Raw genomic sequence first — 15572 nt, forward strand, 5'->3', positions numbered from 1 at the left:
TTTGCTAAACGCTGAGAGTTTTATTGAATTACTGAATTCTCAGAAATGTCAAAATTCTGGGCACTTAAGAACAGTGAGTGCTGTTCAAGAAACAAACTTTCACAAAAGAAGATCCAGACTCCATCCAGAGAAGTCCAGAACAGTTCCATTAAAAAACAAATTGCAGCAAAATTTAGAAGTATAATATTCTCCTACCAGCTATGGAAACAGGTCCTCCTTGAAAAAAAGAACAAGTGAAAACCAAAACAAGTCAAAGAATAAAAAGCCCCTATCTCTGGTTTTGTGTGTTTGCGGTTTTGTTTGGTTCTTTGATTTTTTTTGTTGTTGTTTCTGTTTGTTTGTTTTGTTTGTCATGAGTCCTGCCTTCTGCACTCTTGAAGAAAGAAAAATTATCTATCCAAAATCAAGAGGTTTTATGGAAAATATTTACCTTCATATATGACAGCTAAGAGTTTACATGCCTGAAGCAATTTCAACAAAAATCCTTCTAAGTCCATAGTTACATTGTCACCAACTTTATTATATATAAACTATTCTGCTGATGAACAACACTATACAAACAACTGCAGCAGTCACACCTTTTCTACAGACTTCTGAATTATTCAACCACTTACTCTTGTACTAAAAAGACAACACTGCAAAATATTCTTGGGTTCAATTCTATAGATTAAATCCAAAGACATCTGCATGTGTATATCCCAAATAATTTTGAAGGACATGACAGAACCCCACTATGGCACTATAAGGCTTTCACTGCTCTGAGTTAAAAAACTGGAACAGCTTGGGGGATCACCTCCCCGCGCTGGGAGAAGTGTGTTGTGTTTATCAACCTAGTTATAATATGACAAAAGATTATAGACAGAGTGATTATACCCTCTGGTGATTTGATTTGAGGAATTGGATAACAAAGTGTTTCAGAAAGATTTTGCCATAAAAGCAACTCTTTCTACAAAAAATGTGCATAAATAAGTTTTGGCATCCAAACAGACACACAGGAGAGATTCAGATTTCAGTGGCACTGCTGCAAACTCAAAAGTATCCAATGTCAAGAGAATTATTCCAGATTATAGCAATGAAATGGAGATCAGAACACAGCCTCCTCTTGGAGCCTTCTGATGCCATTTGTGAATTACACACAAAAATTACCTTGAACTAATGCAGCTGAAGGAAAATTGGCAACAGTTGTGGCATTTCCTAATAACCTCAGAAGTTAAAGTCTTATGAGGATAGAAGGATTTGGGTTAAATTTGATCACATTTCATCCATATTAAATGTAACCAAATAAAGGTTTTCTTCCTCATAAAATTAAAAAATATGCTGTGCAAAGCTAAAACTATGGGAGAGTGAAACACAAAAAGCTGTACACATTTTAAAAACATTTAAAATTTACATTCAAAATATCTACAATTTTTTAAGAAACATTTTAGATGTCCTGGCCTGCTATGTATTGAGCTGTATCTATCTCCACTATCTACCTGGCTTTTCTACATGGAGCAACGAGGAAACTGATGATGTTCATATGCTACAGTTTATTCTTCAGCTTTTGTTGGGGCTTTTTCCAATTCAGAGAACACTCTCATTATTTCTTATACTTAAATACAACTAAAAGAGACTCCTGGCTCTGTTGATGGCATATTGTTCTCATAATTTACTCCACTGGGAAAACACAATGCATCTCTAAGAGGAAAAAACATCACTATTAGATGCACACTGAATCAAAAGCAAGTGCAACCAAAGAGTTAATATAGAAAAATCTTTCCTAGTTCTTCAAGAATATAGACACTGTAAGGCAAAGGGAGAAACCCAACAAATAATAAGGAAAGACAATGAAGGCATTGAGAAAGTAGCTACATACATTCTGGCTATTGCTGAAAAAAAAGTTAGCCTATTAACATGCAGCATAGGAACTGAAGTCTTTTCTTCTAACCAATATAAAATTATTTCAGCTAACATTTCCCAAGCAAAGAGATTATGATATGCTATGAAACGACATAAAAATTACTTTTTGGTAATTGAATTCCTCTACGAATCACCATTCATGAACTAGCTGGAAGAATTTTGTAACAACTGCATCATATCAAGAGAAATTTATCCTTTCTCTTCTTGTTGCAGTTTTGAAAGAATGTCACTACTAACATATCCCATCAGCTATAAAGTCAATCTTCTAGTTATATAGCTCCCCTACCCCAAAATCCTTAAAAAACATTTAAAATTACTTGGTGATTTCTAAGTAAGTCCCTTGATGAACCATCTCAGTCCCATTTCTATCACTGAAAGACACAGCCCATCCTCATCTAAGATAAAAGATTCATTTCTTAAGGAGCATATAGAAATTTGTACTAATTAAAGACAACATTAAAATCAGACAAACTACAACTTGTCTAAATTAATTTGAGTGAGAGTTAATCTTTTAAATGTTGCAGTGTTTAAGAACTAGCATATACCTCCCTCAACTTTCAAAAGTCTCACTTTGAGATTACATTGCTTAAAAATTAAAACCAATTTTGGTCTTTGGGATAATTTGAATTAGAATTTAAGATACTATCCTGTATTTCACCTTAAATGAAGATTGAATACTCCTAAGAATGAAAGTCTGCCTTTGGGGATGCTATCAAAGTAAAGCAGACTCCTGCATTCTTCCATACTCACACTGTGAAATTCCACTGAGAAGTGGCTATTCCCTAAACAGGATGCAGCAGAACACGTTATTCATTCTCCAGTCTTAATTACCACAACGACTGAAACTACTTTGAGTTGTTTTAATTAAAAACTTTTCAGATTTCTGCATGTGCTTTATACTAAAGTCCACATTCGAGTCAATGACTAAAGAATGAAAAATTAACTTAAAAAGTTGCTTTCTCAATTTAAATATTTCACTTGTTATGATCATTTAATGAGGCCAAAAAAACCCATAACAGCTGCAAAGTCACCAGGTATACATAATTGGATTTCAAATATTACAGTGATTAAGTACAAGGGGAAAAGAATGCTGTGAACCAGAAAGCTGCATTTCTTTTGAGCTACATGCAGCTGCACTGTGTAAGAACACGTCCACCTGAAATGCTTCTTGAATTTTTACTGGTCATTTGGTTTACTCTACAAAATTCAATCCACAATATTATCTTCCTTGAAAGCAAGGAACCCTGTTTTTAAGAGCAGGGTAAGAACATTTCATATTACTGTATAGTTCTGAAGCACAGATCTCTTTCAGTATTTTATTTTTAAATGACCCCTAATTAATTCAATACTATTTTATGCATGCAAAGGCATTAGTTCTAAATGTTCATGTAGAAGTGAATATTTAATCTGTTAATGCAGAAGGCACTTCAGAATAACGTTTTCGAATTATTTACTTTAGCTTATGTTAACACAACAAACTATTTCTTTCTACAAAACCTAATAAAGCCTAGAAAAACTATCAGAATGCTTTGGAAGGTAATTTTAGCTGAAATTACTAATAATTTTAACACATCAAGTAAAAATGAAAGAATGGCAAACAGAAGAATATTCCCCAAGGATTAACTATTGCTGTCATAATCTTTCTTCAGCTCAATTTTCTTCCCCATTTCACTTAAATTGACACTTTCGTTATGCAAGATGGCAGCCCTGTTTTACAGTATACATATTAGAAGACTTTTTCCTGAATTTTACAAGAAAAGACTACAAGCATAGTCAGTATTCTACAAGAACACAGCTATTTTGTTTTCATGAATTTTAGCTAAACTTAGCAGCGTTCACAGAAGTTTTCCTACCACAGGAAAATAAAAAATAGGTGAGGGATGAAAACCTTATGTGATAGGGTCACCAACATGCAGGAACAATAAAAGTTTAAGTACCAAAAGACAAAAAGTACAACAGTTTTAAAAGCTATTTGGAAAATTTGTCTAATTAGTTCTGATTGCAAAATTTCTTTTTGTTTGTGCATTACCATCAACAGTGAATGAAATATGCTACAATGAAAAAGAGAACATATACTCTCACAAATCCCTCTGAGATACATCTCTCAAACTAAGCCAAACAAAAACTGAAAACCTCATCTTTGGTAGCATAATCTCCTCCAGACTGGCTGTATCCTGTAATAGCACACTGCACTGCCAAACCTGGTTTTATATTTTACTAAAAGAAGAACTTTAACTAGTTATAAGAATGAGGAAATTGCTCAGAAGTGGCGCTCTTCTGCACAAAACAAACAAAAACAAAACAAAAAAACCCTGCCTTATTTTTTTCTTTATTTAGGTATTCACAACCAGTTTTACTGAATGAATCTATACACAAATTAAAATCCTGACAGGTAAAAGCAGGTACTTTGTTAGATTACTTCTAGGTACAGGCAGATGCATCTACTCCCACAGTGGCTCAGCAGGTGTTTCTCAGCAGCTGCTGCCCTTTACTGGTTTGCCTTTGTAAGTGTTCCCATCAGATTTTCAACTACTTCAGAGGCACCTCTACACAATATAAACACACTTGGCAGCTGTGTAGAAAATGAAACAGGCTTAACATTTTATTCAAATCAGATGCAGTCAATTTTATCTCATGTTAATATTAAAAAGTCTATTTCCCTATTCATATTTACTACTTGCATTAAAGGAGCAACCTAAACAACTATAAGAATACATGAAACTCTTACAAGACAGTAGCTAATAAATATTTTAAAGCAATTTTTGCTTTGTGTATTATACACAGCCATGCTAGTTTAAAGAACAGACTAAAAGAAATGAAGTTCTCTATATTCACCAGTACAGATGCCCCTATTAGACTTTGACCCATATTATCAGTTAACTGCTCTTCTCTTTGAACTTCTCTGCCCAAGAAGAGATAACTCCAGATTTTACAGAGCTCTTTAAAAAAAAAAGGTTGTACATAGAATAAACAAAGTCTCTCTAAATGAGAGGGTCTGTTAAAGTTTCAATTACAACTTCACTAATGAAAGGACATTTGAAAACATTCTTTTTTATTCACAAGGATTTTTTTCTTGATTTATCTACACTTAATAGTGGGTTTTGTCTGTTGTCATTAGTATCAAGCCCTTGAAAATAAAAGTGTACATAAAAGCACAGCCCAGACTGATACAACAAAGAGCATATTTACCAGTTATTCAATAGCATCCTTGCCCCTCTTAACGACTTCAGTGTCTTAAATGTGGTTTGTTCATGTAACACCATCAAACTTACAAGATGTTAAAAGGGTCTTATTATGAGTATGTAAATAAATAAGCTAACACAAAAAAAAGTAATATGTGTTTGTTGGGACAAAAGGGTTCAAACCAGAAGATTAGACAAGGATGTAACAGTTTTGCTCAAAGTGACTTTGTGGCTGGGACTGCTAAGAATGTTGGTGTGGAAGAACTCCATTTATTGTGCCTAGTGTTGGTTCATCCTCTGCCTGTTTTGAAAAGTATTCTGAGAAGACTCCAGTGTTGAGATAACACAATCCCACAGATCTCTCGCATACATGCTTGAGCTCCCTGCTGCGATGCAGAGGAGAACATAGCTGAGGGCGAAAGGCCGACGCCCCTCTGCAATTCCTGGCCAGCGCCCTTCGGCGTCTGAGGGCCTCGGGCTGTGCTGGCTGCGGACTGGCTCACACCGCTGGTATTGGGGAGGAACGGAGCTGACCATTTCCCGGGGGATAAACATCGGTTTATTGAAGGTGATGCCGGATCCAAACACCGGGAAACCAACCGGGAAAAAGTTTTTTTCATAGGGGGTGAAACAGGATTATAAAGGAGGGGGGTGGGTACAGGCGGAGCCAATCGGGAAAGGTGAGGGGATGAACTTCACAGAACTGACACTCCATGGAGACCAATAATCAAAAGGTAAAGGAGGTGTCCTGGGACCCCAGCCAGCCACCATCTCCAGAGAGGAGAAGGTTCTCGAAACCTGGGAGGAGAAGGGAGTGATTGACTGGGCAGGGAGGAAACAACTTTCACTTATAAGGGAAACCAGGGGAGGAGCAATTACATATCGGCAACTATGAATAGCGGTTACCATAGCAACTTAGCTGACAGGCTAGCAGTGGCGGGAAAAACTGGGGGAACGAAACCATTTTACACATAATAGGGGAGAACAATACATAAATTGGGGGAATAACACAAGAAACTTAACAACACACTACCACACTGCGAGAGAGACCATAAAGGCACAGCCTTGTGATAAACTCCAATGTGTGACGCCCTGTGACATACTGGGTTTGGCAGTGGGGCTGCTACCTCCCCCTGCCCCTCTGCCCACCAGGATGAGCTTGGCCTAAGGAAGCCTGTGTCCCTGTGTGGCTCTGCCTGCTGGGATGAGCTTGGCCTAAGAGAGCTTGTGTCTCTGTGTGTCTCTGCCACCCAGCCTTGCTGGCGAGGTAATGACATAAATTCACTCTTTGCGTGGCAGCTGTGGTTTGGTGATCACCTGTATGTGTCAATTCACTCAGTATTATACAATCTACTATATCCTAACAGCACCTGCAAACTGATTTTTAAAGAAAAAAGATAAATGCCTTAGTAATCTTAAAAGGATTAAAAGCACGAGATTACAAAAGGTCTTGAACTAAACTGCACATGAGACTAGGACAAATGCAACTGAAAGATTATATTTTAAGCACTCCATTTTAGGACACTACAAGGTAGGTAAGGGCATTATAGTACAGCTGAAAACAAGGAGAAGTCTATTGGCCAAAAAAAAAATAGTCTTACACTGAAAAGTCTTCTGTAAAATTTGTGTAGATAAGCTAAGACAGCACATGCTGCAAAGGAAATCTTCATTCAGTCTGATTCTGAAAGGATCCAAATTGCCCAGTGTCAAACCAAAGCAAATAAATCTGCTGTCAGTCTACCAAACGACAGGTATATGGCAGAAGTAGAAAGAGAACACTATTTTGGAATAAGAAAAGAGTTACATTGCTAACTGCTGTGCTGGTTGCTCTTTTAAATCAGAGACATATTGTACAATCTGGAAAGGCTTGCAGGTGCAAGTGGTTATTTATCAATTTCATCAGTAATTGTGGTAAACCAAAATGATAAGAAAGTATCTATAATACTTCCCCATTCTTATGGGACAATTATAAAAGCCTGTTTTCGTTACACTTTTCTGGTGAAAATCCTTCCAGTTTGTATAAATATAGTCTGTTTTAAAACGGCCACATTACAGTGATTTGATCCACATCATCATACCAAAAATAAAATCCACATCGTATAAATAGGCCAAGGAGGATGTAGTCTGAGCAAATACAGGCTTACCTCTGATCAATTATATAATGCCTAGCTCCAAAGCTTATGTGAGATGTGACATATTTGCTTCCTTTACCTTCATTCCTCCCTATCCCAAAAGAGGTGAACTGTTTATTACTTCCACAATGGTGGATAGACACATATTGTTCCAGTAAGTGCAGGCTGCTGCTCAGTGAAAGCCGTCTTCTGCTTTTCATAGAATCTGACATCAGATCATGCTTCAGTTCTCATCTACCTCCAATTATTCATCATTCCCTATTTTTTTTTTGCATCCTACATACATCTCTTATAAAGACAGAGATTGGCTTGATTATCTCCTTTGCATACAGATCTTTCTTAAAAATAAAATAGTAGAAATCTGGCAAGCTGAGGGAGGCATAGAGAAAGACATATAAAATAGTGGTCTATTTAAAAGCCTCTGCTACTTTAATAATCAACTCATAATGGGAATTATATATATACACACATACCCCATATGCATGTTGTACATATGTGTTTTATATATATAGATGTAGTTTAAAAAGATATTTTGAACTATGTAAAATGTATATATTACTGTCTTTTTTAAGTCTGTGATAACATTGGACTAAGAATGGATGACAGACTCCAGAGAAGTCACACCTGCCAAACATGGAGAGGCTTCAGAGAAAATAGTTTCAATTTCTTATCCTGCATTAAGAAACAGGTCCTCTCAAAGACTGTAATACTATCAAACAGCTTTTTGGTGAGTCAAAAATCACAGTTTTCAAATTCTAAAGGCAAACTACCATCCTTATTGACAAGCATTTCAAAATATGATTTTAAAACAATAACTATTTAAAATATAAAACTATTCAATTTTTTGGTCTTTTACTATCATTACTCTAAAAGAGAAAATCTTTATGGTCAGTACAGCTCTTTTGAGACAGCTCATCCTTTTCTCTCTTGTTTCAGCACTAGCTCAAGCTCTTATTCTGATATTCTAGGAAACCTGCTTTATATTTTTTGATACAAACTACAGATAAAAAAAAAATATTCTCCTATTAGGAGAAAGTAGACATAGGTGGAACTACATTTGAAACAATAATCTCAAATTATTGGACAAATTATCCACCTGTAAAGTATTTCTTAATCACGTATTTATTCCTTTATATCTACCTAATTCATTACTAATCTTCTCCATTGGTGTTAAGTTTTCAACTTGTCAAACTCCTGGTTATTGCAGAGTGGCTGTAACTGTTGATCCTCCAAGCTGTGCTCTAAGAACTCTGCCTCACTGAAGCTGAGACATCCACTTGTCATGTTAAATCAAGGAGCCCAGACTTTCACATTTCATTGTGCAATTAATTCAAAGTTGTACTATAACATTCATAAAGCAATGATCCCTGCAATGTACCTGTATTTCAAATACAGCATCAGATTTATTTGACATGACCATATCAGATTTCTTTTCCTCTAAACTATTTAAATATCTTTTTTTGTTTTAAAGGTGTTACACAAAATAAAGTTAGTGATCTGGCACTCGTTAAAATCAGTGATCCTATTGCACAAAAAACTCATCTTACTGTCAAAGGCATATTAGAATAGTAGAAAGGTTTTATGAGTCCAGAAAAATGTTATAGTAGCATTTCTAGTATTAAAAGCTATATCAATAAAGTAAGACTTTTTTTTTTTTAAATATTTTTTGATTTATCATAACGGGAAGATGTTCTCCACTGCTGAAAGAAAAAAGAACTTCTTAGTATTTAGGAAATCATATAGCCACATCTATCTGCAGTGAAAGCTGCAGTCAAGTAAGCACATGTTTTAAAATATTACATTCAATGAATTATATTCAAGCACAGCAAGTGTCTTTCAAAGGTGAATCAGTAGCAAGTCACAGCATGTTTGCATTTCTGCAACGTGAGATTACAGGTAAATTTTTAAATCAGAATACCACTTTACAGCTTGCACATCATAGCAACAGATCTTTTTGATGAAGAGATAATAAACTGTTTCTACCAAGAAACAGAATTTTCTTAATGGAAAATATGATAATTTTGTACAAGATGGACAATAAACTGCTGGTTCAGCATGAAGCACATATTTTTGCTTGCTTTAAGCCAAAGCAATAATATTTATTCCTAGAATTTTAATGAAACAATGCCTAAAAGCTTCATTTAAGAGTAAGCAAAATAATCAAACAATTTGAGGCAGAAATTTTACATATAGTATCTGAAATTCTAAAGAAATGAGAAAATACCATTAACACATATATTGAAGAAAATTAAGCCAGAATTTGTAGGTTTTAAGATCATCATCAGTGTTGAATCTTAACTCCAATATTTTTGTTCACTTTGTATTGCACATCTTCAACCCTCTTTGGACACCCCCTCCGTGAAATATGCAGACCAAGTGCAATCCCTAATATGCACTACCAGCCATTAAAGCAACTGTACCTTGACATACATGCTTTTCCTTGTCTTAAGTTGGGGCTAATGATTACAGAACTTTTAAACTCTCCTCAGAGCAATTTCTGATTATAATTCATTGGATAAATGACAAGATTTCAGTAAGTGCAAAACATTTTTTAAAATTATTCCGTATGGTTCAACCATCAATTGCTGTTTGGAAAATAAGCAACTGAAATATGCATTAAGATCAGCTTTGGAATTAATGATCCAATATTCTGGATGTGAAAAATGTAATTTATCCAAAAACACGCATACTTTAATTTAGTAGACTTACCTTGTACAATTCTAAAAACAAGAAAACATTACAGGAAAAGAGAGCATATTGATTTTGTAATAATTCCTTCACATAATGCAGAGAGAAAAAAAATACCTTTCTTTAGATCATTAAGCAGTACTAGTAAAAGGAAATGGAAATAACATGAAGAAAAGAAATAAATCCTACCTTGAACACCCACTTTAGGTAAAAAGCTGAAGTAATTTTTCTCGATCAGCAATTTTTTAGATAAAACTTGTTTCCACAGTCTTGAAGAGTAACTTTCCCTGGCCTGACTTTATGACTTTAAAGGTACATTTATTTGGCAAAACGCCTGGCACAAAACCACCTTTATAATAAATACAAAAAGTATATTTCACTAGTGGTCAAGCTGCATGTCATCTGAGCAAAGATAATAAAGCTAAGCTTGTGCTTTCCCAATTTTTAAAATTCTCATTATTGAAACAATGTAGCTGGCACATCACTTGTACAATAGTAGAAACATAATACTTTAGATTAAACTGGAGTGACCAAGCAGCTAGTTATGAACCGCCTGTGCTTGAACAGTGGTAAAACCACAGCTCTCTGAGAAATAATAAATGTCAAGAAAAACAGATATTCACAAAGGGGGCTGGGATTTGTGGGCTTTCTGTAAGGGCCCTTTGAGACTCCTTCCATGGGACCCAAGCACCCTTCCACCTCTGAGCACCAGCGACATTCCCCAGCAGCAGCACAGCTCCCTCCGTGCCACCAGCTCCTGCTCCCAACCCAGCACAGGCAGGGAATAAACAAAATGAGATGGCACAGGTGGAGTGAGATTGCTGGGGGAAGTGACACAGTGTGGGATCTCAGGATCTGAGTCCTGAGGTGCCAGGCCACCGAGACTACTTTTGGGGGGCCCGGGAGTTCTGGAATGTTCCAGAAGTGTCTGGTGGCTGGACTTTGATCCTACACGGGAGACGACACCTGTATGAGGATAAGAGGACTTTACTGGGGTGAATGGTGAAAAGATTAGCTAATTAGAGGGTGAGACACAGGGTTTAGGATTTCTGTACAGGGGGGTTTAGAGGAGTAAGATGGAGGAATTGGGGTGTGTCCTGTCTTTCTTCTTCTTTTTCTTCTCCTCCATCTTCTTTGGCCATGGTGGCACTTTGGGATTGGTTATTACTGAAAGTGCACTCAGCAATAAGAATAAATGGTATTGGGGAAAAATGATAAATATTGTACACGTAACTATGGGTATAAAGATAGGTGACTGTACGGAGGGCAGCACAGTGTGCTCAAGGCTGGCTGCTGAGCAGAGCTCTGTTCGGCTGAAAGAACATCTTTTAGATAAACAATTAATAAACATAAAGACCGAAAGAAGAACTGAAGCCTCTTCTCGTCCTTCGACACGCGGGCTGCCCCAAGGCCACTCCGGGCCTTTCCAGGCCCCTCAAACAGCCGAGATAACCCAGCAACACAGCAGTTCAGACCACAATGGAGAAAGAAAGGTAGGAGGCAAAGCTGAAAAAGGAGCACCACAGAAAGTGGGAGAGTGCTGAAGCCAGCTGTTTATGACAGGCTATGGAATGTTTTTATGGCTGCCAAATTGTGCAGGGTCAATCACTTCTGCTCTCATATGTGCAGTGCATAATGGGATTAAGTAGGAATGGTAGCTGTAAAAATCTGGACCTTTATCAGTTCATTTGAGTTTCATCTTAGCACCTGCGTTCTTTCAGGCAGTTATTTCACTAATCATGAAGTCATAAACTTTTTAGGAAAACTCTGACCCTTTGCAAGGAGGCCCTCACTAAACTAAATACTTACCTTGAAAATACCAGCCATAAGATTTCAGATAATATAGTACTAAAACTAGCTTAAATGCATTTTTTGTTCACCGTGGAGTGCAGTGGCAGACGCACCCTGGCTACACTGCCAATCCTTATAAAAAAGAACCCTGTGTTAATATCTGTCCTGGTTTAAGGCATTGCTGCTGCCTTTGGTGCTGGTTAGTAGAGGTTTTGCCATTTTGCCTTATGCTTTCACATAAGAAACTATTAAAAAAGGAAGCATATATATGCTTAAAATGTGGTTTGTTAGTGTCTAGAGGAATACATTTCTCTCATCTCTTCTCAACCTGGGTTTACAGGAAATAAGAAAATCTAAACCTTAACTAATACTTTAAATAATTTTAAGCACAAGATTACTTCCAGCTGATATGATGCAGAGCTTTAACTTCTGATCAACAGTCCAAAATATGAATGAATTCCTTATGAACTCAGTTTTGACCTTAGGAGTTTCAAAGCTGAAATGCAATAGTGTATGCTGCAATAAATGTTACACAAAAACTACTGCTGACAATGTGATCAAAATCACATACCTCACAAGAAATAGAGATCTTAAACTTATTTTTGTGCAAATGAAAACATACAGACTAAAAAGAAAGGGAAGAAGAATATTTATAATTTTTAATACCATCAAGATTTCCTCAGAGAATAGCAAGTGCTTATAAAGCTCAATATACAATACTCAAAATCCCAGCAACAATAAATGGCTTGGTTGTTCTGTGCCTTTTCACCCCTGGGGATTATGGGTTGCATGTATATTGACTTGTCAAACAGGCTGAGCACTTTTATGTCTAGACTAAATGTCTTACATCAAAACTCTACCACTAATGGCACCTCAGAGTAGTCAACAGCAGCAGAACTGTCAGCTTCCTCAGGATGCCTTTAGAAGTTCCTAGTTATGAATTATCGAGTTATGTTTACTGTCATCTCTACTCCCTGACCACTTCCTCAAATTTTAGATAATCCTGCAAAAATATCCATCCAGAGATACAATAGAGCTATTTTGTGAGCACCTATACATGCTAGGAAATACTTGAAAATCATTATTTTTCTGCTTTTGCTTACACTGCTTAATCCAAAATAAAACATATTGACAGAAAATCTTCATGCTGTCTAAACTGACTCCAGTTAATTGGCAAAAATTTGAAACACTAACCAAGGTGTTTCTGAGCTTAGAGATTTAAAACTGCCATGAAGAGAAAACAAAAAGAAAATAATTTTGCCCTAACAAAGATACATCTTGACAAAGGATGTCTTAACTTACTCATTGGGAGTTCCAGCCTCTTTTAGCTCCTTGATAAAAAATTTCTGTTCAACAAATTTCAAATCTATGAGTCTCATTGGTGAAATCAAGAAGCTGAGAAGTCCTCAGCTGGACAAACTTCATAAAATTGACATCTGTTGTCTCAAATCAATACTAAAGTTAGGAGCAAGAATTACATACATGTGTGTTCAAACAATCAAAACTGGTTTTGTTGTTGACACTTCTATTTGATCTCATGTAATAAGAATCATATCAAAGAATAAAGTTCTGAAGAAGATGGTTTCTGTTTCAAAATTTCACTGTAAAACTGAAAAGCAGACCTCTTGATGATACGCAATCTACAAAAGACAATTACTGATTAAATGTGTATAACTGATGAATTTTTAACATTTATTTTAAATATTACATGTGCAAAAATCAGCAAACTATTCATTTTAGATAGGTATTTTTCTGTCTGAACCATATTTTTTCTGAAATCACTTACTGCCTTTTGAAATATTGGTACTTCTTCCAAAAAGTTTACAGATTAGTAGGTAGTATTTAACTTAGGAAAAAGACATTTTATTGCACAAAGCTGTCATGCTGAATACTGTAATATAAAATGACAATAGCTGCAGTTTCTGTATTTTTCAATCTGGTTAAGGGCTGTCAGTCAATTCATAAACACAACACTGTCACCTAAGCAGAAAAGAATAGATTCAGATTCTAAAACTGTCTTCTGTTTTGAAAGAGTTAAATCTTTATTCAGAATCACAATAAAGTGCCTTGCATGTATTCTCATTTCCTGCTTTCCCAGAGAGAAAAAGGTGGAAAAAACGTATCCATGTTATATGCTGCAGAACTAAGAGACATAAAACCCTCTCTGTACACAGAGCTTGCTTTTTATGTCTCTGTTCAAATCAATACCAAATCTTCCCCTTTTCAATAGATGTGACACATACAACAAGGAGTAAAAAGGTACCTGTGATGGAGTACTGCAAGTTCTAGACTGTAAATAACAAACAAGGAATTTAGTTCCCTTACCTCAGCTTTTTCACCATTTAAAATCGGTAAAAGTTGAAATGTTAATATTTGTTTTATCTGCTTTTTTCCTCTTTGCTCTTTACTTTTTATCATCAAAGCACATTTTGAGATGACTTTGCACCCCACACAGTCCATAACACCATATCCACCACCCCTGAACTGCATCACACAGTAAGACTGGCACAGAATAGTGCTGTGCACTCAGAAGCCAACCTGTACAGGTCAATGTACAGAAGCTCAGGCTCCCTTTCTCCTGTGATCTTCAGAAGAGAACACAATCACTGTAATGCTTTCATTTCATTGATTCAGATCACAGCTCAAAACCATAAATAACTGAAAACGTAATGCCAAAGGAATGGAGAACTGCAAGTCATGAACAATTCCTTGAATCTAAGTCAACATGAAAGGGATTGTATCACTGAACTACGTTCCCCAATAAATATTCTTCAAATTAGTAGTGAAGAAATTGACTGCCTGCATTTACCTATCACATATCACTGGAAAAACTGGCAATATTTCCTGTTAAATTTTGGTAATACAAAGTAAAAACTAATTTAATGTCTTTTAAATGGTATACTCACCTCATCTAAGTCTTTAATATAAACAATTTTCTCTTCAATACCAATAGGCATTGGTTCACTATGGGGGATCTTCACCTCTTCATACATTTTATTATTTTCTCGCTGAACTGACTCTGGTAAGAACACCTGAAAGTGCATTACAGGAAAATTAATTAAAAGTATGAAAACAGAATGTGTCACTATGCACAACTCACTTTGAACAATGCTTTATCACTTTCCTCCAAACAATGGATCCAAACCAAAAGCAAATCCCACTTATCCTTTTTAAGATAGAACTGAACCCCCCAAATGGAAAAGAATCAGTTTTACTACTCAGAAAATAGTCCCAAAACCCTAAAAAAGGTAATTCTGTTTTATTAAATTTCAGAATCCATTAGGTTTAGAATTTCATAAAGCATTTATTTTGTTAAAGTCAATGCAAAGGTATCCAGAAGAAAGAAAAATAATATCTTAAGAATTTAAATGACCCTAGAAATAAATGCAAATACATCAGTTGAAAATGATATTATTTCTTGCAGAATCAAAGTAAAAACAGAATATATCAAAGCCTTTAAAACCCTCTGCAAAGTAGCACTGCTTCATAGATTGGATTCTGAGGAGGAGGAGGAAGGAAACAAAGGGAACCCTGCTGCACATGACTCATGGGGAAAGATGCACTGTTCAGGAAGGGTCATGCACCAGCATACCTTGGCACCCCCAATGAACGCTGATGTTTTCATAGCTTCAGCTCGGGAGTCATAGACATGAGGATAACGAATTTTTTCGACGCTCAGCTCTCTCTGTCTCCCTAGGACTGGCATACTCCGAGCATTCAGAAGCGCTAGTTCTCTGTGGGCAGAAAAATACCTGCAGTAATTCTGCCCATTTCAGGCTGCCATCACAAAAAACTGAGCATGGTATATTAAAGTCAGAGCAAGATTTGAGGAAATGAAATAAAAAAACAAATTACAGTATTATTCTCTGGCACTAGTTAG

At 36.1% G+C, this 15572-nt stretch overlaps 1 protein-coding gene across 4 annotated transcripts in view; it reads right to left on the reverse strand.

Annotated features, from left to right (window-relative positions):
* Nucleotides 1–15572, reverse strand: part of ASCC3 (activating signal cointegrator 1 complex subunit 3) — a 261720-nt gene that overhangs the window by 198865 nt on the left and 47283 nt on the right. For all 4 annotated transcript variants that reach the window (XM_074538569.1, XM_074538568.1, XM_074538567.1 and 1 more), the window contains 2 exons: nucleotides 15285–15426; nucleotides 14599–14724 (listed from right to left, as the gene is read on the reverse strand). In XM_074538569.1, the coding sequence (XP_074394670.1) occupies nucleotides 14599–14724; nucleotides 15285–15426 (268 nt within the window). The remainder of the gene's footprint in view (nucleotides 1–14598; nucleotides 14725–15284; nucleotides 15427–15572) is intronic.

This window comes from Zonotrichia albicollis, chromosome 3, assembly GCF_047830755.1.
Source record: "Zonotrichia albicollis isolate bZonAlb1 chromosome 3, bZonAlb1.hap1, whole genome shotgun sequence".
NCBI classification, from domain to species: Eukaryota; Metazoa; Chordata; class Aves; order Passeriformes; family Passerellidae; genus Zonotrichia; species Zonotrichia albicollis.